The 27,780-nt window shown below is 39.7% G+C and overlaps 3 protein-coding genes across 4 annotated transcripts in view; 2 read left to right on the top strand and 1 right to left on the bottom strand.

Annotated features, from left to right (window-relative positions):
* Positions 1 to 1,646: 1,646 nt before the first annotated feature.
* Positions 1,647 to 23,596, bottom strand: kiaa0753 (KIAA0753 ortholog). 2 transcript variants are annotated; one of them, XM_042413358.1, is made up of 18 exons: positions 23,086 to 23,596; positions 20,880 to 21,173; positions 20,470 to 20,740; positions 20,210 to 20,319; positions 20,044 to 20,106; positions 19,380 to 19,601; positions 18,542 to 18,719; positions 17,501 to 17,703; positions 17,167 to 17,297; positions 16,562 to 16,708; positions 15,919 to 16,008; positions 14,221 to 14,308; positions 14,021 to 14,089; positions 13,671 to 13,841; positions 13,366 to 13,447; positions 12,989 to 13,109; positions 5,994 to 6,227; positions 1,647 to 3,974 (listed from the first exon to the last, which is right to left on the bottom strand). In XM_042413358.1, exons 1-18 carry the CDS (start codon positions 23,221 to 23,223, stop codon positions 3,821 to 3,823), a joined length of 2,766 nt encoding a protein of 921 aa, XP_042269292.1. In that variant the 5' UTR covers positions 23,224 to 23,596; the 3' UTR covers positions 1,647 to 3,820. The 2 variants fall into 2 exon arrangements, with proteins under 2 accessions (XP_042269292.1, XP_042269291.1); XM_042413357.1 differs by having other exon boundaries at positions 14,021 to 14,092; positions 23,086 to 23,592.
* Positions 23,597 to 23,781: 185 nt separating this feature from the next.
* Positions 23,782 to 26,734, top strand: txndc17 (thioredoxin domain containing 17). Its single transcript, XM_042413363.1, has 4 exons — positions 23,782 to 24,049; positions 24,292 to 24,373; positions 26,019 to 26,094; positions 26,285 to 26,734. Exons 1-4 carry the CDS (start codon positions 23,905 to 23,907, stop codon positions 26,351 to 26,353), a joined length of 372 nt encoding a protein of 123 aa, XP_042269297.1. The 5' UTR covers positions 23,782 to 23,904; the 3' UTR covers positions 26,354 to 26,734.
* Positions 26,735 to 27,152: 418 nt separating this feature from the next.
* Positions 27,153 to 27,780, top strand: part of nxn (nucleoredoxin) — a 57,895-nt gene continuing 57,267 nt past the window's right edge. Inside the window, exon 1 of the mRNA XM_042413360.1 lies at positions 27,153 to 27,736. Within this exon, the coding sequence (XP_042269294.1) occupies positions 27,428 to 27,736 (309 nt within the window). The 5' untranslated portion in view covers positions 27,153 to 27,427. The remainder of the gene's footprint in view (positions 27,737 to 27,780) is intronic.

Raw genomic sequence — 27,780 nt, forward strand, 5'->3', positions numbered from 1 at the left:
CAAATTCATAGTAAAAAACACAAAGTGTGCACAGGTATAGAAACTGTGGAGGGATGTTTTTATTTTGGTCAGTTACCACTGTGGTGCTTTTGGAAAATGAAGGCAAGCTCTATTTCAGCAGCGTAAGGCTTTCTGGGAGCCATTAAAGAGTCACAAAACACAACACTTGGCAGTCAGCACACCTGACTTTAGCACCTAAGGTGCAGTTTTATTGTTGTTTCCTGTCTGAGAAAATGATTCAGTGACCTTGTGGGTAGAAAAGCACAATCAACAACTTAGTTGAGTCCAAATAAGAAGCTCTATGATTTCTGCACCTTGGAAATATGATGATTTATACTAAAATATTCCTCAGTCTATAAATCAGAGCGACTCTTATACAAGCTGAGATATTAGACTGGCAATTCTCCTCCACATTCAGGAATTGTTGAGTGATAACTGCATCACATGTCTCTACTCTGATTGTTTGAGAACACTTTCATACATTTCATTTTGCTTAGGTCTTGATATGAAATTGTGAGCATTTATGTAAATAATGAGCAGAACTGTTGGTTTACACTGGCATGAATTTGAATGAACACTATTGTAGATATATAAATGTTTGATGACTGTAACATTAAATAAAGTGGTGGAAAGTACTTTTACTCAAGCACTGTTTCTTAAGTACAATTTTGAGGTATTTGTACTTTACTTGGGTACTTTCATTTCATTCACTTTCTACTTCACTACATTTTTGGGACAATATTGTACTTTTTACACCACATTCATGTATTTCACAGCTATACCTACTAGTTACTTCAAATATTTTGCACACAAAACATTTGATTGAATTATACAGTAAATTTGATCAACTAAAGCTGAAACTATGCAACTAAAAGTAAATAAAGTTAAAATAAACTCTAGTCTCGCCCATCTACAAGTTTAAAATGCTGCTTACTGTACATGAAAGGGTATATTCTGCATTATGAGTACTTACTGATGAGTAGATTTTGCTGATAATACTTGGGTAAAATTATGAATGTGGGATGTTTAACAGAGTGGTTACTTTTACATGAGTAAAAGATCTGAATAATATTTAACCCTTTGATCAAACATGATATCACTTTTATACTTTTAAATGAAAACTTCTTTAGATATGATTATCAAGAGGTACATGGGAGATCATTATGCTTGGATCACTTATCATTAAATAAACAACTAAGGCTCATCGTATGGGCAACTGTTAGTAAGATGTCTTTTAATAAGGAACTTTGTTCAGTAGGCAGTGGTCGGCGGATATTGCTTATAAGCTCACTGTTCACTGTAATGATTATCGAAAATGAATTGATGAGTGATGAACAGTAGTAGTGAGGAAAAAGGTCACGCTGCTCCTCCTGCTGAAGTGAGCTATTCTGTGTGTCAAGAGTCTATTCTGGACTGTACCTTAGATCATAATAAAAGAAATTATGAAATTATGAGTTTTTCCTATATAACTCACCCTAGGCACATCTGCTCCAGGGTTCCCGGATAGTCTTTCCAGTCTCATGATCCATCAGTGTGAACTCAGTTGGCTCACTGCAGGGACTCTGCTTCTTTACTTGTTTGAGACACAAACCTCATCATTAGCATCTCGCTCTGAGACCATTAATAATTGAAACAAAGCAAAGCACTGACTGAATTATGCTTTTATTTAGCAAATGATGCAGTCACAGGTGTTTAATGAGATCTCAGAGAGCAAACCAAGCCTCAAAATAAATTGTCTAAAAGGAACTTGCAATGGGAAATGTTGCGTGTAAAATCCAAACAATGCCAGTATTTGCATGACACATCCCTCAGAGATGACCAGCATCTCAGCTGAAATCATCACTCTGACACTTGAGCTCCAACAGAAAATCCCTTGAGAACAGCAGCCGTGAGTAATAACCTCTTACAAAGCCATAAGATTTCATATCCATCTGGCGTAAGTACCACGCTTCAGCTGAAAATGTTTTGAAAGCAACCTAAATGTCACAAACCAGCCTTGATGGACTGTACCTGTATGGCAAAATGCCCCCTCAATGGATCATGAATACACCGCAGTCATCTGTGTCCTCTCCAGTTGTGAAATAAGCCGCGATGAGTGGGTGCAGGCTAGCGGCAAGGTCGAACCACTCTGATCATTAGAAATTATAATTATGTGCAAAACAGTGCTAATTCTGTAACATCTCTTAGTGCATGGTCAGAGTTCATCCTGAAAAATCAATAGCGGAGCAGTGACCCCAAAACCTCAACAATGTTCACTGTCCACAAAGAAATACATATTTAAGGGGACAGATTTCACTGTTCATTGGTTTGCTGACAACACAGTCTCACAGTCAAATGCAAAGTGGCAGCTGCTGAGGTGGCAGAAATGAAAATATATCCTCTCTTGTCTTTCAAAGGTCTCTCGGCAGACACATTTAAGATTTCTGAACCATGATTAGAAATTTGCTCTTGAATAATAACAGAATCATTTCATGTCTCCCATTACTCCATGTCAGCGCAACCTCAGCTCTGTATGTCAGAGTAAAGACTGCAACACTCTGTCCGTTTTGAGCCTACCAATTTCTTTTTGTCCTAGATCGAAAAGAAGAAATTTGCCCGAGCCTGTGAAAGCCTGCACGTATTCAGACGCCCACGCAGAAACCCAAGCCTGAGAGAAAATAGGAGCAGCTGATTCAATGTGAGCTAATTCATTCAGTCACTGTATGTCCCCTGTCAAAGGCTGGTCCCCACAGGCCGACGCAACATCTGGATGTGTCCCCTCTGCTCTGTCTGCTTGGCTTTCATGTTGTTCTCTGGGGGCCCGCGCATTCGCTCGGTCTGCCGAGTCCACCCCGTTTATTTTGCATTCAGGACTGACACATTTCACCATTACTATGCAGAATTCATTAGGTCAGTCCCAACAGTATATAAACTGGTGTCCGTATTTTGTGGGTCTCTCTCTGGTGAATGCAACAGAAATTAAGTCCTCATGAATTGTGCACATACAGACTGAGAAGATCCTTATAAAATGGTGCCAAAACAAAAGGGAAAAAAGAGAGACTTCATGTCTGTGCACATATCACTTCTTTCTCTTGTACTCTATCTCCTCACAGTGGTCATAACTTACTGGGATAACACATTAACCAGTGAGGGGAAATAACGCTCTTCGTTGCATTCAGACCCTTTATTGAGACATTAAAACACAAGAGGGAACTGATTTACATATGATGCCCTCAGCTTCCAACATCATTCTGATGGAAACCATATGTAATTAATTTATTTCCATATTCCGCCATGAAAATAGAAAGTGTGAGTAATCCTCAGGGAGATTTAAACTATGTGCAAGGGGAGGGCAGTAATCTTATAATCCTCTGTAATGTCGTAATGGTCTCTCAAAGCTTATCTAAACTAAACTAACTTTCCTGGTGGAATTCAATCACACGTACAGATGGACCACAAAGAGTAATGTGACTAAAGCTCCCTGAGTAATTCAACAGTCTTGTCCGCTGCAGCTTCAATAAAAAAAAACTACAATTACAATTAAATAAAATCCCATGTTGTCACATCAAAGGAGTGATTCATAAACACTTTTTCAGATTTATGTACAAAATAAATACATAAATCAATAAGTTTCACTGCAAAATAAAATATCTGCTTGTTATTCTTACAAAACTCTAGAAAAATAGCAAATAATCACAGTCCTTTGTCGACAAAATGAACCTGGATCCTTGATATTTCATATCCTTTGTACTAAAAGTCTCAAAGGGCAGATTTTCCACTAAAATAAATACATTTTATAGCAATTTGTAAGAAACTGCCGCAGCCTCGATGCTGTAACACCCTATTGGCTGACCAAAGCTGGAGCTGAAGTGGGAGGTGACTGGGTTGGCTGAAGGAACTCTGAGGTGAAGACGGCCTCCGCGTACTCCTCAACGACGTCCTGAAACTCTGCTGCCACGTCAGCCAGAGCCTCCGACAGTAACTCCTCTGCCAGGCTGAGAGACAACAAGGAACAACAAGGGATATTAGAGACTCTTTGACATTTTCCTCAAAATTACACTGCAGAGACTTTCAGTCACTTTTAAAAGCTAAATACACACATACAAACTGATTTTAAAAAAGGCAACCCAATCATCTGACAAAAACATATGAAACAAAGATCATGTGAAACTATCATTCAATCTTTTGTAGAAGTAGAGTAAATCTGGAGAGTGTGATTGATATATTTTATTATATTTACTAGTATAGTTTTTCCTGCCAACACATCTGAGACTACACACTTTTAAAACAGCTTGATTAAAAGGTAAGAGGCTTGGACACAGTGGGATATAAATATCACTTTAAAAGAACCCACTTCCTGAAATTTCAAAGAAAATGTAAGTAATCCGCCTCGTGTTATTATCTCCAAAAATGCAGCAGGTGCTATTAAAGCGGGTTTTTCCTAACCACTGTGTCTACTGACTTTCAGAGCTAGACATGAAAAACTTGGTGAAATTTGCGCCTTGAAAGGCATAAAATGAAGGAAAATAACTGAAAAGACTGGTGTACAGCACCAAGCTAAGTTTCAGTGTTTTGATCATTATCTGGGTCAACTCACAAATGAGACAGGAACATGGAGGATCTTGCTTACAGAGCCCCAAAAATGTCAAATCATTTGGTTGTGGTTGCAACAAAACAATCGCAGTAATTGTGGGTTGTTGAACTATCTGAAGCTTCGAGGAGTCAATACAAGAATACTTTTCTCTGAAGTGAGTGAGACAGAGTGAGGAATCTACTATTATATATTGGGAACAGCCATTAGGAAATAGTTATAACACTAATGCTAAAAGCCGTGCTAGCTCACCTGAATGACTCTTCATATTCTGTATGTTTAAAATCCCAAATAAAAGGAAACCACAAAAACAAAATTAGCTTTCTGTAAATACAAGAAATTGTACAACATAAGTGTTTTATTAATGTATTTAAAAATGGGGAAAGCATAAGCTTATTATTCAAGTTTGCCTTGTGTTTACTCATTCATCTGTTCACCAAGCTGTCATTATGAAAAATGCTTCAAACAAATTCAAACAAAACTTAAGATAGCTTGAAGTGTGTATATTTTCTGGGCTTTTTGGCTGTGCTGAAGTTTTGCTTTTTTTTTTGCAACAATCTGTTAGCAGACTGAATGAATGAGCTCCTCCAGGCGGTATAGCTCTACAGCAACTCTAGTCTGCTCATTACCATCTCATCACACAGACAGGTTTCTGCACTGTGTCAGTATAGCAGAGGGTTTACATGTTTATTTGTATGTGTTCTTTCTCCAAAAACACAGAGATAATTGGATGACTTCTCCTCATACAGGATTCTTTTTCCCTAAATACAGAAAAATACAGATCCATCTCTTGAAGACTTCTTCTCGTTGATGTGGGACTGATAATAAGCCATAAGCAGTCAGAGCCCATGGGTGGGACTGGGCAACAGTTTTCAGCTCTGACTTTAAGCAAAAACAATTTATTGAGCTGTTCACACTCCCCTGCAAAATCTACGCCGCAGAGGGAGAAAAAAAAAAAAAAAAGCTTTTTAAAAGACTGCCTTGAAAATCTCTCTTTTAGGAGTTTCGGACTAATCTATCAAGCAAATGGACTCTGTATGTTCACAAAGATGAGCGGGCGTCTTCTGCATTCTGCATTGCAGCAACTTAAGAATTCTGTTAGGTATGCAAATCTGTGAGTGGGAGAGGAAGAACAACGGTAAATACCAGAGGCGCACTATGCAAACCGTAAAATGTGCATGATCCTCTCAGAGTGAGAACACTGTGTGAGTTAAAAAATGTACGGGGACAAACGAGAGAGCAGCGAGAACAAATCGGTTTCAGATTGCAAAAACTGAGCATGCGATTGCTAATACGGAGAACAAATGTTTTCATAAAACTTCAAAGATACATAAAAAAATGTGTGAGATTCACTATTAGCACTGTGTTGAGTGTCCAGAGGGGAATTAAGATTGTAAGAATCCTTTACTTGTTGGTCTTTTACCTGTCTGCGATGGCCCAGGGGTTAAAGCTGCCGACGGCCTCATGAGCCACAACGCGCAGGTAGGCCTCGTAGTCTTCCCTGTACCTCCGGATGCTTCTCAGCATGTTGCCCGGCACAGAGACAACGGTCTCTTTGCTTCTCTCCACTGGACCCGGGAACACGGTGCTGTGTCTTAGCTGCTGCTCTTCTTGGGATGCCTCCTCTGTCAGGCTGCTCTCAGAGAGGATACTGTGTCTGTGGAAACACAAGCGGATGCTCATGTCACGAGGCGAACAGTCCTACTACACCTTTTCATTACCTTGACCATTCACACTATATGAGCTGGTTAAGCGCTTTTGATTGCTGCGGCTGTGGAGAAAAGGGCAAACTAAATTATTGACGAGAATGGAGTGCAGTGCTGTGATTGACCAGAAACACAATGCTCGGGATGATGAATTTAGGAGAGGTGTCAGAGCGTGGGCCAGCTCCCTCGCCTGCCCCTTGCTCAGAGGCTCAGCTGGGCATCGCAATGGTCTGGCTTTATAATCCTCTCTGCTTGGACAAATCAGCCTGGCTCTTGCGACGCCACACTCAGTGCTATATTTAGTGTTGCAGCAGTTCCCACAGCAAAGTGCCTCTCTATTGTGCTCCCCTGCCTCAGCTAAACTTGTTTCTGTTTTGACTGAAGGGGCTTGCAAACCATGGGTTGGCCGTGAATATAAAAGTGCCAGCACAGTCGACTTGGATTCTAGTTGGAAATGAGTTTATTTACTGTCTAATGGGCATCTGAGGACCGATGTGGAGAAAGAAAATGTTTGTGCTATATTCAGAAATGAACAGGATCCAGCCTGCCTTTCCTGTCAATAAACACCATTCAGACATTGTGGCAAAAAAGGACCTTCGAGGGCAAAATGAATCTTGTATATTTATCTGTGAAAAGGTGACGTGAGGGATAAAATAAATCCTCAGAAAACAAATGTTACAAAGTGTTAGTGGTTATCTCTCACTCTATTCTGCCCTATAATGATCAATAAGGGGGCTACAAGACAAGGGAAAATCGTATATGACATCTGTAGTGAATATTTCACTAAATGTGTGTGACAGGGAACCCCGAAAAACATCCTCATCCTCAAACACACCTTGGCCTGCTCAGGAAATACACAAACAAAAGATGAGTAGTATCAACTATTAGTGAAATCCTCTCAGGTGACTTTCAAGTTTGTTTTCTCATTTCTCTACAAAAGTTCAAGCCGTGCATCTCCTGGGAGGACCTGGCAAAGGACAGCGGCATATCAAAAGGGGACGCAGGCTGTGCTGAAGCTGAGTTGCACAAAGCCAAATGTGGCTTATAGATAGTAGGGGGTGATACACTTCTCAGAAGCCCTGGTGAGCTTTCGAGAGCAGCAGGAAAGATGGGAAACAGGTAGAGGTTGAATAGTGTGGAGGAAAACGTATAGATGGTTGCAATATTGTTGTTTAGTCGGTAATGCACTACCCTGCAGTCTGTTGAATGTATTTGAATCAACTGAGTCATTGTGTATAAGGTGGAAGTCATCACAAGGAAAAGCATCCATATACTGTGTGACAAGAGTTTCGGTTTGTTTGAAATACTTATCCTGGAGTGAAATAGTAGATCGGAAAAAAAAAACACATAAAAGGTTCAGAATATTGCTGAGTGGGTCTTTCATCTTTCCATCAATTTATTTGACCTGCTGATGGAGCTGCAGCAGGTCAGTCAGCATTAGAGAGACGAGGAACAATCGAGGCCTGGGTCTGAGCTCCTCACCATGGATACGTAAATCTTATCTGACGCTCTGCTGATGTTTTGAAAGATGAAATCTCTCAGTTCATTGTCTCAGTGATCCTTTGATAGGACTCACACAAGCACGAACACAAAGACAGCCAGTGTAAAGAATAATAATAATAGCCTGTTTTGGAAAATACTTTTCAAGAGGACAGTGCCCATGTTATGCCTGGTGAAAGATAATGGGAGTGTTAAAATACTGAAATTAAATACCTGCCAGCCCAGCAATAGTGAGCTAAAATATTGTCAATACAAAGAGGTACATCCAAAGTAACGGTAAAGAATAGCCTGAGACCTATAAACAATACAATAAGACCTAGTAATTATGATTTTCTCCACATCAGCTGAGAGTAATTCTTTTGAAAATTGTATTTTCCCATCTTTCTTCCCCTTTCACCTTTCCATCCCTCAATAACAGCATCTAAACAGAAAAAACTGTGTCCTTTAGTCATGAAACACTACAATCAAAAAAGCCTCAAGTGATAGCCACACTGACACTCTCTGCTTTTGTAAGCACTGCTTTTGTATGTCACTGTCACAGATTTTCTTTCTCTCTGTGTTTGAGAGTGAGTGTGTGTGTGTGTGTGTGTGTGTGTCAGACTGCATGCATGACTCTGTTTTCCTGCTGACGGCAACGCCTGATGTGTTTCTCAGGGCTTTTGTCCTTCATAGGGGCTGATGCAAGTGCTCTTTTAATCGGCTGCTCGGTTTGCTGGATGAGAGACGAGAGAGCAGAAGTTCATCAATGTCATCAATAATTTTCCACTCTGGCTAATCCAGGTTTTCCCTCTCTCCTAAAGCCCAGTATACTGTGGTTACTGCACAAAATATTCATTATATGAGCTGCTGGCAGTTGTACAAGAAATGAGACTAAACTGAGGCTGGATGCTGTTGTGAATACCTGAAAATGAAAGTGTTTATCAAAATAGCATTTTTCATTATCTGTTATCTGTTTTTCACTATTTGATGCTCCTCTCTGACATCAAACTGAGGCATTTTCAATTGTTTTCTTGCAACATTGACTCATTTCAGCATAGAAGTTAGCCTTGTGCACGACTGCAGCTCATTTCCTCAAGCTGTAGATGTCAAATGTCATTTCACAGTTATCTGAAGGACCACTGCAAACTCAAATCCTATTACTTCCTGTTGAAGACCTAAACATTCTGACATGTCCTAAATGAAGGGTACATGCTGACATTAAATCAGCAAGAGCACTGAAGAGAATTCAGTTTGCAGCCCGCAACAAGGCTAGGACTGGCTGGTTCAAGGACAGGTTTACAATTTTTCAAGTCTGTCCTAAAACAATAGTCAGGTGCCCAAACAAACATTGAAACAGGTTTTGCTTGCTGTAATAATCCCTCCTGTTCATACTGAAAATTAAAAGATCCCTTTTAAATGTGTAAGTGATGGGGGACAAAATCCACAGTCCTTGTTGTGAGCAAAAATGTATTAAAAAGTTTATCTGAAGCTAATATGAAGCTTCTGCAGTCTAACTTAGTCAAATCAAGCAGATATCTTCTGTCTTCTCTTTTCTTTTTGGTCTGAAAGTCCCTCTTTGTGTTTCCCCAGACAGTGATTCCCTGTTGGGCTGCAGCAGGATAGTAACACAAAAAAGGAATTTGGCACTAAAAAGATATCCACTTGATTTGACTAATTTGGGCGGCTGAAGGTTCATATTAGCTTCAGATTAACTTTTAAAAACATTTCTGTACAGAAGGAGGGCTGTGGATTTTAGTCCCTATTACTTACATTGTAAGTGCATTATGAAGGGATCTTTTAATGGCCAGTATGAACAGGAGGAATGATTATGGCAAGAAAAACATGTCAATGTTCATTTGGGCACTTCACTATTATTTTAAGACAGATGTGGAAAACTGTGAATCTATCCTATAAGACTTGTTCTTTTTTGGTTTGTAGTATTGCAATAGGATGCTGGTTGCATCACAACTATCATCGATGAAGCCAGATAAAACCAATAAGTTAAAGAAACTCCAAGCATGCCTTAAGGACATAAAGACCTGGATGACCTGCAATTTTCTGCTACTGAACTAGGACAAAACTGAAATTATTGTGCTTGGCCCTAAACACCTTAGAAACACATTATCTAATGATATAGCTACTCTAGATATCATTACCCTGGCCTCCAGCATGACTGTAAGGAATCAGAGAGTTATCTTTGATCAAGATATGTCTTTTAACTCCCACATAAAACAAATTTCAAGGACTGCCTTTTTTCACTTACGTAATATTGCAAAACTCAGGCACATCCTTTCTCAAAAAGATGCAGACAAAATAGTCCATGCATCCTCATCCTCTCCTGTGGAACCATCTTCCAGATTTGGTCCAGGGGGCAGACACCCTCTCTACATTTTAGAGTAGGCTTAAAACTTTCCTTTTTGATAAAGCTTATAGTAAGGGCTGACCAGGCTTGCCTTGGATAAGCCCTTAGTTATGCTGCTATAGGCCTAGACTGCCAGGGGACTTCCCATGATGCACTGAGCTCCTCTCTCTTCCTCCTCTTCTCCATCTGTATGCATTCATGTACCATTAATGCATGTTACTAACTGGGCTTCTTCCCTGGAGTTTTTTGTGCTTTCTCATCTTGCAGGAAACTCTGGGATCCGAACTGTGGGCCTTTGCCGCGGGGATGGTGACACGGTCCTGTTGGTGTCCTACCCTGAAATCTTCTCCGGCTATTAATATTACTAGTCATATCTCTATTATGATTATTGATGTTATTGTTATTATTATTGTTATTATGCTTCTCCGTTTCTCTCCCCCCCTCTCCCTCTCTCTCTTTCTTTCTCTCTCAACCCAACCAGTCAAGGCAGATGGCCGCCCACCAAAGCCTGGTTCTTCCCGTAAAAGGGGAGTTTTTCCTTGCTGCTGTCGCCAAGTCCTTGCTCATGGGGGAATTGTTGGGTCTCTGTAAATTATAGAGTACGACCTGCTCTAAGTGAAAAGTGCCCTGAGATTACTTTTTTAATATTATTTGGCACTATATAAATAAAATTGAATTGAATTGAATCGGTACTGTAATTATTTTTTGTTTTCATTCACTTAAGTGATTTAGAATGAGTCATTTTTGCCTGAAACGTTGCAACACAAGCTCACGTCAGTTTACAAAGCAAATTCTTGGCCCAAAAAGGCAGTTCTATAACACAATATGCCTACCAAACACAATTTCTCTTTCTACTTCACACCAAATGACTCCCTACTTCCAACAGCTAAGAAGAAAAGTATCATGTTTACTGGCTTCACCTTTCTCAGTCAGCCCTTTTGATACCTGTGCTCACAATATACACTAGTACTGACATCTAAAATTTCACTTACCAGTTGGCTATGAAAATTAAAATCAATCTTTTTTTTCCTCCCTGAGACAAGCAGTCGGCGAGTGACAACCAAATAGGTTGGGTCTTCATTCAGAGTGAGGAAGAGGTGACTAATGTGGACAATGTATTAGAATCGATGCTAATTGTTTTTCATATGAGAACAAGTACAATTACGGCTCTGGAAAGCAATCTTAGAGACACAAAATATTATGCAGACACTTTTCATATACATAACTCCCATCAATACAAATAAAGTTATTCTCTTATGTTAAATGGGACATTTTAGCAACTGTCCTATCTAACTGTTTCATTACTGAACAAGAACAGCCGAGAGGAGAATGTAATGGAAACGAGATTCTGTGATGCACTTGGTATGATGTGTGAGTCGGCTGACAACTAAGACACTTCTCCATGCTGCTGAATTCCTCTGTCACCTTCGGGACTATGTTAATCAACGTACTGACACAAACCAATAGTCACTGCTCCAACATTCTCTTAAAACCAAACACATGAAAAGCATAAAAGTGCTGGAACGATTAATCAATTAGTCAGTGACCTCTCCGATTTTAAAGTTGAACCACTCTGTTACATAAAAGTGAACCTGACAAGTCTGTCTCTGTTTTACCCCACAGGGAATTTCAGAACAAATGCGCTGGCATTTCCCAAATGACTAAGAAGCGGCAAGGCTGGACACCTCTGAAAAACCAATAACTAATGGAAAATCATAACACCTCTTCAAAAAGACAAGACAGCAAATAGTGGACTGGCAAACGCCTGTTACTTTTTGCCAAAAAATAGAGCTATTACTTGATGGATGTGTTAAGAAGACAGTCTAAGATGAGTCACAGGCACAATGGATCTCAGGGCAATGTTTCTATTGAGGGAACTGAACCTGGGGCACTTTGAGACTGACTGACTTTAATTTGCTAATGGTGCTACTTGAATTTGTTAGAAGCAGCATCCTGCTGGCTTGTCTGTGTCAACAACTTCTAGTCCCTCCACTCTCTTTTCTCTTCCTTCCAAGTTCCTCATTAATTTAAGCAGTACAGCAGCTGCAACCAAAGCCCTGGGCAGTAGAGGGTCTCTCTGTGGAGTCTTCTGCCGGAGTCAGGAATAGACTCTGCCCAGGGTATGGTCGCCACTGAGTGAGTTTTGTGGGATGAGTAAGGCCTCCCGGTGGGAGAGCAATTATAAGGCAACAACACGTCATGCGGAAAAAAGAAAACACTAACTGCGCATTGTAGGAAAAACATTAACCACTTTACTTTTCATCCAGTCTAGAGGCCTAATTAAACCATTAGTGACTGACTTCCTATGTATGCTGTTGCTGTTGCTCTTAGTACAGCAACACCAGCCACAGGCCATCTTTATCTGCTACTCAATACATTTCTGTTTCACATAAAAAAGCATAAAAACTGACCTAGGCTTTCAAAGAAATCAAAATCATTTGCATATGTAGCTTATATTTATTTTTTGCTTGTATTATATTGTTTTTTTATTTTTATTCTATAAATCCTTTTGATCTAGAAAGCACTTTGTGCTTAAGCTTGAAAAGAGCAATATAAATAAAATTATTATAATCATTGTTGTATTTTTTCAGAAAGAGGCTTATCTCATAATATCATGCACTCATTAGTATTATGCTGAAGTAATGATGACTTATAATGGGGGCTGAGACCTATAATTTCAACTCAAAATATTGGGAAGGAAGTTATATAGGTCAAACCCTGATACTGCACTCCTGTTAATATTCTGGAAAAATTTCACCACTGCCTCTTAGAGATGACTAAAACAGCAAGGAGAGGGAGCCATCAGAGAAATATGAGAAACAGAGATGATTCGAGTTCTTACAAAAAAGGATAAAAGACGTAGTAACCCACCCAGTCTCCACGGGTTTCTCTAGGACAATATCAGCTGGAGAGCTGTGCCTCAGCACTGGCCTTGTGAGCCTAATTGGCAGAGGAGAGGCTGGCCTGGAGCCCAAAACATGGCACTGGGGTCCTGGGAAGAATAGAAAGGAAGGGGAGGGGGTGGCAGTGGTAGTGTATGTCAAGAGGGATGGGGTGGAGCAGGGGACAGACAGAGAAAAAAACAAGAGAAGCATACAGTCAGAATGATAAGTATTCGGTTATACTTGCCAGTTGAAGCACTGTCTCCACCTACAGGAGACAGTGGGAAATATAATTCTCTGAATGCAGTTAGAGATGATGCACAGAAGTGTTTATTTTAACACAGAAGCAGATCATTCAGTTTGTACCTGCTGGCCCTGGTCGGTCCCAGTAAAGAGGGTCTGAATAGGTGATGGAAGCAAACCGTCTCCTCACTTCCTCCTGATCCCTCTGCTCGGGCACACAGAGAGAAACACGGTTTAGAAACATACTGTCTACCTGCCTGCATTGAGCCATGTCAAACAGACTGAACATAATCAAGGCATAATCAGTACACAGCGCCAGACCAGAGCTGTCATAACAGCTCACTAGAAATAACAAACCGATCACTGGCGACCTTTCAGGTTCCACAGTGACCTTTTTGAAGTGGGCCTTTCTGTAGGGCAGCTCTCACCTGTATCTCCTCCATGCGAAGCAGCATACTCTCCAGGGTGGGGGCCTGCAGCCTATGTTGGGCTATGCCCTCCAATTGTTCGTCTGCTTCAGCCGCCCACGCCGCCCGTGCAGTATCCTCCAACAGATCTTCCAGAAGGGCCTCGCTCAGCTGCTCAGCACTCTCTGCTGCCTGTCGAGGACAACATTCAGCACAACAGAAAAAATAAAGGCTAAATATTGGAAATAATTGTAAAATTCATAAGTCCTTGTTGGCTTAGTGTGTCCATGAGCCCCTATTCATGATTTATTAAATAGCAGGGCCAAGTCTCCTCCCCCCTGTGAATTATTGGCAACAGTAGCATGGCTCACCCTCTCTGCCGCCTGCTCAGACAGTCTATTCCTTAGTGAGGTGCTGATCCTGTTCCTAGACTCACCAATCTGCTGTGGAAACAGACAAATACAAGCTCAGTCGCATCAATCCTAAATAAACATTATTTACTCCTACTTAGTTCACAAAAAAATTATACAGAAAATCTGGCAATATGCAGACAAGAGATACATCTTCCTACCTGCGCTTCATCCAGAAGAGGCTGAATTCTCTCTCTGGCCTTCTGCTCAGCTCGCTCAGCCCACTGAGTTGGCGAGACAACTTCAGACCTGTGAACCAAAACACACCCACATGGCAAGCTGTCACAGAAGTTATGTGGCTGAAAGCTTTAACTTTAGAGATACTGATATAAAATTTGCTGTACAGTTTCTTTTCATGAATTATAATTAATCTACATACATTAAAATTGATCTTCAAACCCAATGGGCATCTGCACTAAACAGTAGCCACAGTAAGGTAGTTTTTGTCAGGCACTATGTCTACGCCTACAGCTACTCTGCATAAAGCCAACCCTTGTTATGTGAATATTGCAGTGAATATATCTGGACTTGTTTTACTGAAGAAGCCAGTGAACTGATCTATGGAGCCTGAATAAATAACATTTGTTAGATTAAAACCTGAGTATCACAGCAAAAAATCATAATAACATGACACAACGTGACAACCTGTACTTACGAGACACAACAGAGCTTTTATTATCAAAACCAGGAGCTGCGCGCGAGAGGGGGGGCTTCCGTGGGAGACTGATTTGTATTGTTTTAGCAGCGCAGGGGCCAAAGTGTCACAGAAAGGCCAAATGGAGAGGCTAAAAGGAGAAGCGAAATGACTCAGCGAATTAAAAAGCTAAAATGGAAACGGAGATGCAAATGGCAAAGAAAATTGCCCTTTTAAATACCAGATTAAAATCTGTATTCTTAATTCAATTTGTGAATCAAGTCATTTATTGCTCTTTTTAAAACTGAGCAAAATATCAAATAACAAATTACTTTTTAATTTAGTCTATTTATGGATTAATTAATTGATTTGTAAACAAATTTATAATGCCTATTTTTATTACTATTTCCGAGACACTTGTGGTCCTCCATAAGAAATGCCGACGTAGAAATAATAATATTGACAGTAATGCAGTTCCATTCAAGTTTCCTAGTAAGCCATTATGTGTTGTTGTGTTTGAGAAGATAGAATCATAAAGGAAAAAACTGCCCAACTGCTTGTACTGCATGTAATAAATGCTTAATGGACCGAATGTTGCAACCAATGCACTGTGTTTCTTTACTGGTCTTGCAGAGTTTAACTGTCCAATGACTAACTAGGAAACATGTGGTGATCTATAGGAACATATGATCTCACTGGTGCTGAGGGGGGGGTGTTGCTGCAATCACAAGCTGCATTATTTTCTGTTTCTATTGTTCGTAGCTAATTGTGTCCGTGTTGTAATTCCCAATGTAACTGTCGATTAAACTGCAAGGCCTGGCGCACTGAGTGGTATGGCAGATTACTGTGTGGATTACTGCCTTGGGTTAGCAGTGAGATTTTAGAGGTGCTACTGGTGGAAAATGTTTCTTTTTCTTAAATAACCTAAGCAGCAAAATGTTCATTGAAGGCACAGGACAGAATAATGATTTTGTCCTCTGAAGAGAACTTCTGCTAAGGAACGTCTGGAACTATTTTATTTCAACGTCAGCTTCAATTGCATATTTTTCTGTGTAGTCTGGTATTTCTTGTCACAGTGTGTATAGAGCTTTCAATTTTGGTACAGACAGATTGAAAAAAGCTGTCTGGATCTGTATCCAACAACTCATTCGGCTTTATGACCTTCAATTTCCTCCTCTGCAGATGCATTAAGTCTGCTAAAACCGTAATTGTATTACTACTGTACCTTAATCTTTGAATGCGTTCAGCCTCTTCTTGACTCAGCTGGTTGAGCTCTTTCAGTCTCTGCGTTGTCATCTTATCCAACCAGGCTTTCCTGTACCGAGTCAGTAATCATCAAATGAAGCAAAATGCAAGCTTAATTAGCATTTCACATAAATAACTTATAATCCCCATCTATAAAAATCGTACTGCTCTAGCCCCTGATTAATTGGAAAGCACAATTGTATTAATTAAGATTTGATTAAACAGAGACATATGTGGAACACTCAATCAATGAGGTACTTCTAAGCACTAAAAACAGGCCAACTATTAATCACTCACAAAGAGAAATGGCCTCAATCTAGCAGGCACCTAGATTAATTTATTGGAAAGAATTAACTTTGAATTGGAATCAGAGTATAGCCTGTGGCTCTCAGCAAGTGGGGTCTGACATAGAAATAACTCACTGAATAAAGAGGGAGGACTCATTAAAATCTCTTTCCCCTAGTATCAACCCAGTTAACTTTTTAAAATTTTGCTGGCAAGATCTGTTGTAAAAAAACCCCAAAAACATGATTCATCTGTGGGACAATAATATTTCATTCTGTAATATCTGATAAGTTGAAAAGACTGAAATCAGGTTAAAAGGTATAGGCAGTGAGCTTCACCTTAATGCTTCATTCTGAGCTTGTTTCTTCATTTCTGATCCCGGCTCTTCTCCAAACCCGCCAGCCACCTGCTGCCTTGGAGGGCTTGGTGAGGGCCTCACAGGAGAGAAGAGACATCGAGGCTCTGGTCTCCTCCTCTGAGGAGATCTATTGAGATTCATACCAGAGGAAAGAGCAAATATGACACACAGGCACACAGATGCATAATATATCAGGAGTAGTTGGAAAAGTGGGAAAGGGGGAATTGAGCAGCGGGGTATGGAGATGAAGAATCATAGAAAGGCCATTTTTATGCACATCAGACAGGTCTCTCTTCTGGCACTGCCTACATAGGTTTAATTCAGTTCCATTTTATTTGTATCTATAGCATATGAATGTGAAATGCATTAATTTGCAGATTAATATATACTGATTCATACTGGCTGCATATAGTTACCTTGACATTAGAGTCTCAGACATTACAACAGTGTAACCTTAGTTATGTAAGGACATTAATGATCTAGTATGAGCTGAGAGCGACTGACAGCAAAAGCATTGGCGAATAGTAATGGGTTAAGGAGAAATCTAATGTGTCATCAGCTGTATGGAGAGATAAAAAGTCTCACCGGTGTGGAGGAGGAGAGTGAGGAGATGTAGGCATCCAGGGCACAGAGAGCTCTTTTTGAGGGAGCTGGTTCACTCTAAGCCGAGAGGACACTGTAGGCTGCTGGAAGCCTGCATCTTGCATTTGATTACGCTATGAAAGAAACAAATAACCCCAAAAACTGTATGTTAAGATTTTTTTTACATGGTTTTGGCATGGTTTGTAGTGGCATCTGTATGTTTTCTTTATTTTACAACAATCCAAAAATGTGTCACACCTCTTCCAATATAATACAAAGCACTTCTCATGTGTTATATTCAGTTCAATATTCAACTTTGTAGAAGTTTGGCAAACACCTTCATTATTTTGTCAGCCTTGCTCCTCTCAGAGTGTAGCGCCCCTCCTTTTCTGCGGGTGGTGTTTGTCTGACATTGTCCCGGCAGCTCTCTCAGCTCCCTCTGCTGGGCGAGACTCTCCAGGCCAGCCCTGAGCACCTGTGCTCTGTTCATGGGTTGGAGAGAAGTCGTCGTTTTGGGCTTCTGTGGCACCATTCTCCTACCTGCCAACACAAATAAGGAATGAAACTGTTGATTTGCTTTGATCTAAGCTGATCTGATGTTATATAGACAAAAAATACTGAATTGCTGTGGTAACTATAAACTATACTTCTTCTTCATTGCTATTAAACATGAGTAAATCAGTTTGGAGCTAGGTGGCATTATAAGCTAACGCGACACCATCAATTACAGAATAAGCCAGGACCCAACAATCAAATGGCTCCCCACTGACTGCTGTTGGTGGTGGTAGGGGGACTTAAGTAACACCACAGGGATTTTTGTTTCCAGGGAGATCTAGATTGCAGCTACAGCTCGTTGTAGGTGTTTGTGTCCTCTCTTCCGTAGGATGCCTTTCAGCGCAATAGGAGCCAGCAGGAGTTAACCGATCATAAGACTAAGCAACAGGGGACCGAGGGCCAGAGTTCTGCTCTTCAGTTCCTGTTTTTCTATCACTTCTTCATGGCTCCTTATCAATTTTCAGCCAGGATGCAGCTGTTTAAGCACAGCGGGGGGCCCAAACACAACCGCACAAAAGCCCTCAGGTGATTTACAGATACACGGGAGACTAAACGGTTCGTCCTTCATCAGAAGGCATCTGTTTAATTTACTCTCTGGGCAGCTTCTAGAGGCTTTGGGAACAAGTAGACCATTGCCATTAGTAGGAAATTTGGAAGGAAAATACTGCATTTATATTACATTCATGAAGCTTGACATTGTATTAATAGCTACTGTTGCTGAGGTTAGAAAGTAGAAAATGATTCATATTTATACATGGACAAACTACTTTCTAGGGAGCAGTAAAAGCTAACTAAACCAGAAAAAGAAACACTCAGCGCTCACCCCGGATATTTCTCTTGGGATTTGCTGATTTGCGAGGTCCTCGAACAGTTGAGATGCTGGGACCCTGGTGTGCACTAGTAGGTGACATGCTGCGACGAGGAGACATCCTGCGTGGAGGATATGCTTGGGCTTGCATCTTTTGCAGCATCTCTTGTTTATTGAGGGCAGAGTCCAAGGTCTAAGAGGAACAGAGTGACAAGACATTCAAAACTTGGATTATACTCTTAAAAAACCTAAAATATCCCTCCTTAACATAAACTGCATATTTAGACAAATGATATAAATCAGTCAACAAACAAAACTCTATATTAACTATATTTTTTAATTTACTATACTATCAAAATAATTAATGTAGTAGTCCTTTTTGTAGATGATCCTGCTTTTATTGGGGACACAAAGGAATTGGACAAGTCAACAAAAAAAATGGTAAAAGTTGGCAACAAATCCTTCACACTCAATAACACACTTAAGTCTATGACCCACAAAAATCAGCAAACACTTTGCATCTTCCCTTATGATGCCCAAGAGACCAGGCTGCCAGATCTGTACTGCAGCAAAATGCCGCAGTACAGATCTGGCAGCCTGGTCTTTTAGTAAGTGAAACTGGATTGGACTGACCCCAGGTGACTGACTTGGTCTGTCAAAAACATTCCACTCTTTAGGTTGTCTGTCTGTATGTTTAGGATGGTTGTCCTGCTATACTGCCCTAAAACTGGGAGACTAAAAAGGGTTTCAAGTTTTACATAGTTACTTTTACATTTCAAATCTGCTGTGTTGGAGTAAAAACCACACAACAGTCCAAATGCTTTCTGATTTTACTGTACAGTATACTGCTCACCTCTAGTTTCTGCAGGATGTCGAGGGTCGTCTCAGGCACAGCTGAACCCTGGTCAACTTCTATCTTAGCTGAGCACAAAGAGAGCTGGCGAATCAGCTGGCCCAACTCTTTGTAATGAGGGGGGACCTTGCCATGAGATAGATCTGAAAGCTGGTGGATAACAGCTTGCAAGGCCCTCAGTGTCCCACGGTGGGCTGCTGCGAGCCTGTTTATTGCCGTGGACTGAGAGTTGAACCGAGAGTAAATCAGTTTACCATAGAATAACATCTATAATATATAATTAATGACTTTTGCTCAGCAGTAGAGCTGAGAAACTCTATAAAATCTCCTTTTAGCAAAATGCATTAAGATAAATAATTATACAACAAATAATACTGCTACATAAAACTGTGTTAATTGAACATCATGGTTATAATTTCTTCCTGACTTGAGGGGAAAACAAACAGCTTTGTCTTTTTTAATTTTAATGCCTGTCACAGAGACAAATAAAACTGATAGAAGTGCAGCTTCAGACTACTGATGCTGTGTTTGGATGCATGACTGGCATATAGAACAAGAGAGGAGAAAGAAGTAATTTAACTTTTCTATTTCAATGGTTTATCAATTATTATCAACATTCAAATAAATGGTCCCAGTTCTAAATAGCATTAAATCTGTGACATACCTTTTTGGTTTCCCACATTTTCTGGCTGCGTAGCTTCTCTATATCTTCTTTTATCTCTTTTACCTATTTAATAACAATTTAAAAGAACTGTGTTTGTAAAAACTGAGTAAATTAAAAAGTCAGTGAAGGTTGATTTTTCGATTACATGTGCCCCAGATGAAAATACCTGTTGTTGGAGAACATAGATGGTACGTGCCGAACGGGCTGCCTGCTTCTGCCTGCGAATCTCCAGCTTGTTTTGCTCATCAGGCTCCAGCGGCTCCTCCGTTTTCTCCCCTGTTGTTCAAATCAATAAAATGTAAAATTGTGTGAAGAACCTGATGACTGTGGTGGGTATAGTGTGGGTGCTGGTGTAGAGATAACACTTTCAAACTATGCTATAACTTTAAAAATGTAACAGTAAGACAAGCCGGTTTTGGGGATTACCTCTGTTAGCTAGTTTTTCGACTTTCTGGATATAAACTTCCAGCTCATTTTGCAGCTTGAGGATCCCCTGGCTTAATGGAGCTTGCTGGCCTGCTCCCTCCAACGGCCTTGGGCCAGGATCTCTGGTCGGGGGTGACTGGCCGACCCGTGGTTTGGGGGAAATAGAACGCTTGTGGGATGCTTTATCTGACTGTTTGGTTCCAGGTCGGGTCACCTTCTCTTTTGGACTGGAGGCCTTTATCTTTGTCTTACTGGGGTTGGTTCCTAGTTCCTATGAAGAGAAGAAAATAATCACTTGGCCATTGACTGGACAAAGTCAGAATTGGGATTTGTTAGGTCAGGGATGAATTCCAAAGTTAGACGGTAAACTATAAAGTATAAACCATATACTATTCATGCAAATCAACTACCTGAAGCAGCTCCACGTCACTTGTTTCAAAGAGGGAGACCTCTTGAGAGGGTCTGGCAGGAGATTTGTTCAGTGACTCAAGGTGCCTTCGTCTCAGATCTCTCTTGGCCAGCTTAATCGCAGCCTGCAGCCTCTCCTCAGAGAGAGTGGTGAAGCTGAATGAGCTCCTGGTGCTGTCCACATTCTCCCGCTCCTCTGACAGCGGCAGCAGTTTCTCAATCACAATGGGGGCCGGTGGAACTACACGGGTGGCGCGGTTGCTGACGCTTGCAGGCACGGCTTCATTGAATAATAGCTGTGGCGTGTAAGATGTCAATGTTGTAATCAGTGTTGTATGTGATAGAAACAGCCTCTGTAATCCTCAATCATGTTTTTCATATCATTCTCTCGACAAATATGTCTGTCATTTAGGGCTGCAACTAACAACTATTTCATTATCGATTAATCTGTTGTTTATTATTTTGTTGATTAATCAATTAATTGTTTGGTCCAGAAAATGTCAGAAAATGGTATAAAATGTTGATCACTGTCTCCCAAAGCCCAAGGTGTTTTTTCTCTTTGTTCTTGGTTTTGTCTCTACCAACAGTCCACAACCTAAAGATATTCAGTTTACTGTCATAAAAATCAGAAAATTTGGAATCTTTTTTCATAAAAAATGACTCAAAATGATTATTCAATTATCAAAATAGTTGGCGAATAATTTAATAGTTGTTAGCTAATTGATTAATTGACTAATCGTTGCAGCCCTACTGTCATTCACTTGATTTGAAGTCATGCAATGCCATTTTGTTTGGTGCAACTAACCACTGCAAATCCAATGTAGTCTAACAGCCCTGAGATAAATTGCAATAAATCCAAGCTTCATGATGTTTATAATGTTCAGTTTTTGTTGAAACTGCTTCAAAGATAAGATAAGACTTTATTGATCCCCGGAGTGGAAATTCACATTATACAGCAGGGCAGAAAACAATGTAACAGATAAGAACTAGGAGTAATAAATGCAAACAAAAGAAGTCAAGTAAATGGAATTCAATCTATAAACATTACAATACTACAAGGCTATATACATTTTACATTGTAAAAAGAAAATGTTGTGCAGAATATGTGCAGAAGTAATGGTTCTGGCAGGTGTAGAGGTATTGATTAAACTGGACTGCATTATGCTGTACTGAAATGTGCAATATTTAGTCAATGCTCAAGTCAATCATAAGTGGACAAAATATGAGAAATACCTCTCTAGTACATCATAATTCAATAGCGTCACATACTACAGTCACCAACGTAGCCATACAGTATAACAACTGTCAATTAGAATTTAACATTACAACCATCATGAAGGTAGAGTTAATTTCAGAGCCACTGTATAAGACTTATTTGGATTTAGCTAGCTGTACCAAATTCACTGGGAGCTGGGTGTACATGCATGCACTTGTGGCCGGTGTTTCGGTTTAAAGAGTGACCGTGTTATCTGAAAACGTTGAGGCAAATGCGTCTGTGGTTGTTGTAGCGAACGGCAGCTGTTGAAAACACGAACAGAACACGTAGGTGTCCTCCTAAAAGCCTTATTAATTTTACGCTAACCAAGCATTCACCTCGTTTCTTAATGTAGGAAACAAACCGTAGCCTATAAACTGGTAGTGCAGCTATGGCCTATTTTGGGATTTTATACAGTTATCCTCAATCGGAAAGTGGCCTATATTCAACCAATTAACCCATGTGTCACTGTGTGCACACAGTATGTTCAGTTTGTGGCTAAATATTGTTGAAACTGTGTAGTCACATGGCCAGTATTCACCCGGTTTGACCAGACTACCGTATGTTTAACTTAATTTGATGATACGGTCCGTCAGCGTGGATACTGCAACGAAATTCAGCGTTTCTTGCTCTTCTAGCTCTTGACAAGCTAACATTTAAAAAGATTAATTTTAGAAAAATAAGTGAAGAAATGTGAGTGCTTCTAGTTGGCGACACAATTTAATTTACTTAATATAAGACAAAATGGACCAGAAGAATATATACTGTATTGAACATTCAATTTAAAGGCTTTCAAGAGGACACCTACATGTCTGTTCGTGTTTTCAACATCTGCCGTCACTATGACAACCACCACGCAGTCGGCTGAAAGTCAGCAGTTAACACGGTCACTCGTTAAACCAAAACACCGGAATAAAGATACAGCGGAATATTAGCGTTCATTCATTGTTTACCTTGGTTTGGGACATCCCAGTGATTAAATCTCCACCGCTGTGAACGTTTCGGGCTGAATCTAAAACAACCCAGTCTCTTCCAGGACTTTGTGGTCCTACAGAAGTCGTGGGGCCACCCTGCAAGAACTGCGCAGTCATTATAATGAAAACAACCGCCAACTTGTGTCAAACTACCAAACAATTCTCGATACCGTTAACGAGAGTTAGCATGAGCAAGCTAACAACGCTTCTGAATTAGAGTTAATCCCAGTCATTTCTACTTCGCTTATAACTACGTTTTTTCCAGTCTATATAAGTATTATAAAGTATGTATGCATACATCGTCGCTAACTGAAGGAATTAAAATAAAGCGCACGGTAAATTAACTTTCTATATGTTTGTCCAAGGTTGGCAACAGTTTGAAACGCCGCCATGACAACAACAGAACACCATAGACGGAAGTAATTTTGTTTTACCGAGTACGGATCGTGAAAGCAGTCAAACATCAATACAACCACCTTTTAAGAAGCGTAATTTAATTGTATTTATAATGATAACTTCACTCAAAACGTCGAGGAAGAATTACGTAATAACATTAGTCACATAGTATACCCATTGCGTATATATTTAATTTTTAATAAACTAATTCATCTACACGGTCCCTTTAAGAACCTTTGCACAGACCGGAAGTGCTACTGGCAAGTTTTGCTTTGCTTTATTTTACCAGCTGCAGTGTTCAGAGAGAAGCACAACTTCTATCTGCAAACACCTTGTTAGTTTCTTACAGTCAAATAGCTCCAAGTCCGTGCATTTCCTCACTCACTCGATCTTAACTGAACGATGGCGAAGTACGAAGAAGTGAGTGTGCGTGGCTACGATGAATTCTGCAAAGCTGTGTCTGAGAGAAAAGGAAAGGACATTTTTGCTTATTTCTCTGGTGATAAAGACGCCCAAGGAAAGAGCTGGTGCCCAGACTGTGTAACAGGTAACTCTAGATATTTTTACCAGCTGATACCTAATATGTAATAGTTAGTGTGCGTTTACCTTCATTTAGAGCAGGTTTGATTGACACCTTTGGTCACATACTGTAACCTGAACAAGTTAATTAATTGTCCTGGTTTTGAATTGGGTATACTGTTTTACTTCTGAAGATCTTAATGTTTAATTGTCATATTTTGTGCACTGTAAGTCAGTAATTTTCTAACAGTTCCTCTTCTTCCACCTCAGCTGAGCCGGTTGTAAGAGGGGAGATGAGTCACCTTCCCGAGGGCTCTGTCTTCATCTACTGTCAAGTTGGACAAAGGGCCTAGTCAGTATTTTACTCTTCTTTAATACAACATTTTAGGGAAAACTGTTTCACCATATCAAAACCTTGAGTCACCCAGATGACATGTGCTGTCACCACTGAACAGTTATTTCATTTCTGATTGATCTGTTGATATTTACTATAAATTATGGCAATCACAGGTTATCAGGGCCCTATGTAATGTCCTTGAAAATATGAACTTACAGTCTGATTACAGCAAAAAAAAAAAAAAACTTTTCAAAGAAAGGATTTCATAACAAATATGAAATGGAAAGACAAGTAATTCTAATATTTGTGAAGTAGGGCTGCAACTAATGATTTTTTTTTATCATTGATTAATCTGTTAATTAGTTTCTTGATTAATCAATTGGTTTGTTCGCTAAAATGTCAGAAAATGATGAAAAATATTGATCACTCCCCAAGATTTAACCTAAAATGTCTTGTTTTGTCAGGACTATCAATCCATAACCCAAAGATATTCAGTTTGCTATCATAGGGGACTAAAGAAACCAGAAAATATTCATATCTGAGAAGCTGGAATCAGACAATTTGGACATTTTTTCTTAAAAAAATGACTAGAAACAATGAATTGATTATCAAAATAGTTGCTGATTAATTTAATAGTTGACATACTTATATTTGATGAATTACAAAGAATATTAAGAACATTATGCAATCATCAAAATTGCAATTGATAAATGTTCTGTTGTTCAACTAATAGATTAATCAACTAATAGTTTCAGCATGACATTATAAAGGTGGATCCCATTTGAAATTGCGGAGCCAGTTATAGTGAGTACAGCTGTAAATTTGAGACATTTCTAGACAGCCATAGAGTGATCACGTATGGTGTAAATCATCACATATATATATAAATATATATATATATATATCCAGTATTTCTTGGAGAGTTCACAAAATGTCATCTTCATAAAGTTGGATTATTTTTTCAGTTACTTAGGTATTGTGTTATTCAGACAATCACAGCAATACATTTGTATAACATGTTGACTCTGTGTGCTAACTTGCAATTTGTTAAGGCCATAATAGTTAGTTATGACAGAAAAGTCTGTATATTACAGTAATTTCTGTACAATTTACATTGTATCTCACTGTATATGAATGTTATTAATTTAAGGCCACAACAAATCACTTAGTTGAAAAAATGCAAAATTGGACGAATTACATCTACATTTTGTCATTTGACAGACACTTTTATCCAAAGAGTTGTGGTACAGATTCTAAAGTAGCTGATCAGGTACAAGTTCAATGAGAAAGAGCACAAGATGTGTTAGAGTTGTTTTTTTGTTGTTGTTGTTTTTAATTAAAGTAAGAAACAACTGGACCAACTTTACACATCAAAGTGATGTTTTCAGTGAATTTTTTCTGATTACCAGTAAATTTCAATAAACTTCTAAATTTATATGATGAAACAGATAAATGCAAGCAAATATTTTATTTTAAAAGCTGTAATTCCCAAATGTTTTTAAAATTTTATTGCTTTTCTCTTGATCAACTAATCAGCTACAAATAAAAATGTTTCAGACACTTTTCAGATACAGTAACACGTTGGAAAGTCCTCTTCAGGCTTGTATGCAGCATTTATGCATTATGTAGGTTGCTTAATCGTGTCTTTTTCATGCTTCAGCTGGAAGGATCCAAATAATGAGTTCAAGAAGACGCTGAAGCTGAGCGGAGTTCCCACTCTACTGCGATATGGCACAGTAAGAATGACCCCTTATTAGAAATAGAGCTTATTGTTTAACATAGAATAGCATAAGATAAGTCTCCCATTAAATGTTGCAAATAAAAATGCATATTTTTCTTATATTGTCACAGTCAGACTGGTCTAGTCAGGTAATTTTCTGATACAGCGATGTTAAAAGTCATATCCGTGTCATCTCTGCGTTTCAGCCTCAGAAGTTGGTGGAGGATGAATGCTTCAAAGCTGAGCTGGTGAAGATGATGTTCACTGAGGACTGAGAGATCCTGCACGTTGCACATCAGTCACAAAGCATTCAAGATTTATTCACTGTTATGAAAAAAATCTCATTAATCACAATTCAAATAAAGGAATACTGAATATTGATAAGGATGCAGAAGGTTCATCTTCCACTGTAATATGAAACAAATCAGCAACTGTGTGAGTTTACAACCCTAACAATGACCGTCCTTTGTAATCCACAGCTATATGTGTACTGGAATATGTGCAGGATGATCACAGAATGGATGTAATTCATTAAACACGTGTGTCTTGTTATGCTTTATATGCAATCACTCAATCCTGAGTGGTAATTTCAGTTGATACATTTCTTCAAATGTAATCTAGCACACTAGTTGATTATAAGAATATGTTGGGATTTTTTTTTAAAAATTGTGACCGTGTTTACTGATGTTGCCTTGCAGTAGCACTTAAATAAAGCAAAACTTGATGTTGAACATTTTGTCACATTTTCCTCTGTGGAAACTAGGTGGCAGCACATCCACGTGAATAGGCTGTAATTTTACACCAGGCTTATCTTTTTTGATATTTGAAGAATTTCTTTTAGAGTTTTGTAATGAACCTTATTAAATGAACCAATTCCCGAGGATTTAACATAATGTAATTTTGAGGTCAAACCTGCAACCCAGCTGCTTTCAAATCAGAAAATTAGGCAATTTTGAGCATATAAGATCTATAAAGTCAGACATTAAAGTAGTCCAGCTGCATTCTCTATTCTTAGCGCATTGAAAATCCACAGGACACAGTGTTACAGTATCCTCTTTTAATTAAAATAACCAGATGTCACGATGAAAGTGTAAGCTTTGTTGGGGGAAAAGAGCGCAACCGCCGTTGCAGTCAGGGGGATTTAAGCGGAGCGCATTCCTGCACAGCGCTCACACCGGAGGACGAGCAGCGGTGAAACACAGACCGCAACGCCTCGCAGGGGCTGGGAGTTCACCTAAAACCTCAAATTGGAGGTGGAGGAAGTGCTGGGTGTCGCCTGAACATAGCGGTTACATGTACAGCAGCCTCGGTTGAGGGTAACATTGTGTGTTCGAGGACTGTACGCTGCGATGTCGGAGTTTCTGGTGAGTCTACTCGGGGAGCGGCTCGTCAACAGCGAGAAAGCCGAGGTGGACGTGCAGTCGCTGGGCGCCAAGCTGTCCCTGGTCGGGCTCTTCTTCGGATGCAGCCTGAACGCCCCGTGCAAGCAGTTCAACGCCAGCCTGTGCGAGTTTTACAGCAGGTTCAAAAAGGCGTCTGAACATAAAGACAATTTGGAAATCGTCTTCATCTCGTCTGATCAGGACCAGAAACACTGGCACGACTTTTTGCAGGAGATGCCATGGCCTGCGTTACCTTTCAAAGACAGACACAAAAAGGTAAGATGGGCTGTGGTAATGGGTGAAGAGGAGTATAGGTGCTG

Source organism: Thunnus maccoyii, chromosome 6 (genome assembly GCF_910596095.1).
Source record: "Thunnus maccoyii chromosome 6, fThuMac1.1, whole genome shotgun sequence".
Lineage (NCBI taxonomy): Eukaryota > Metazoa > Chordata > Actinopteri > Scombriformes > Scombridae > Thunnus > Thunnus maccoyii.

Coding starts and splice junctions, on each gene's coding strand:
- kiaa0753 (XM_042413357.1), bottom strand. CDS start 23,223: ATGACTGCGCAGTTCTTGCAGGGTGGCCCCACGACTTCTGTAGGACCA. Junction 20,107..20,209: donor TCTATGTTCTCCAACAACAG/GTATTTTCATCT, acceptor GTTATTAAATAG/GTAAAAGAGATAAAAGAAGA. Junction 16,709..17,166: donor CACTCTCCTCCTCCACACCG/GTGAGACTTTTT, acceptor GAATCTCAATAG/ATCTCCTCAGAGGAGGAGAC.
- txndc17 (XM_042413363.1), top strand. CDS start 23,905: ATGGCGAAGTACGAAGAAGTGAGTGTGCGTGGCTACGATGAATTCTGC. Junction 24,050..24,291: donor GTGCCCAGACTGTGTAACAG/GTAACTCTAGAT, acceptor CTTCCACCTCAG/CTGAGCCGGTTGTAAGAGGG. Junction 26,095..26,284: donor CTCTACTGCGATATGGCACA/GTAAGAATGACC, acceptor TCTGCGTTTCAG/CCTCAGAAGTTGGTGGAGGA.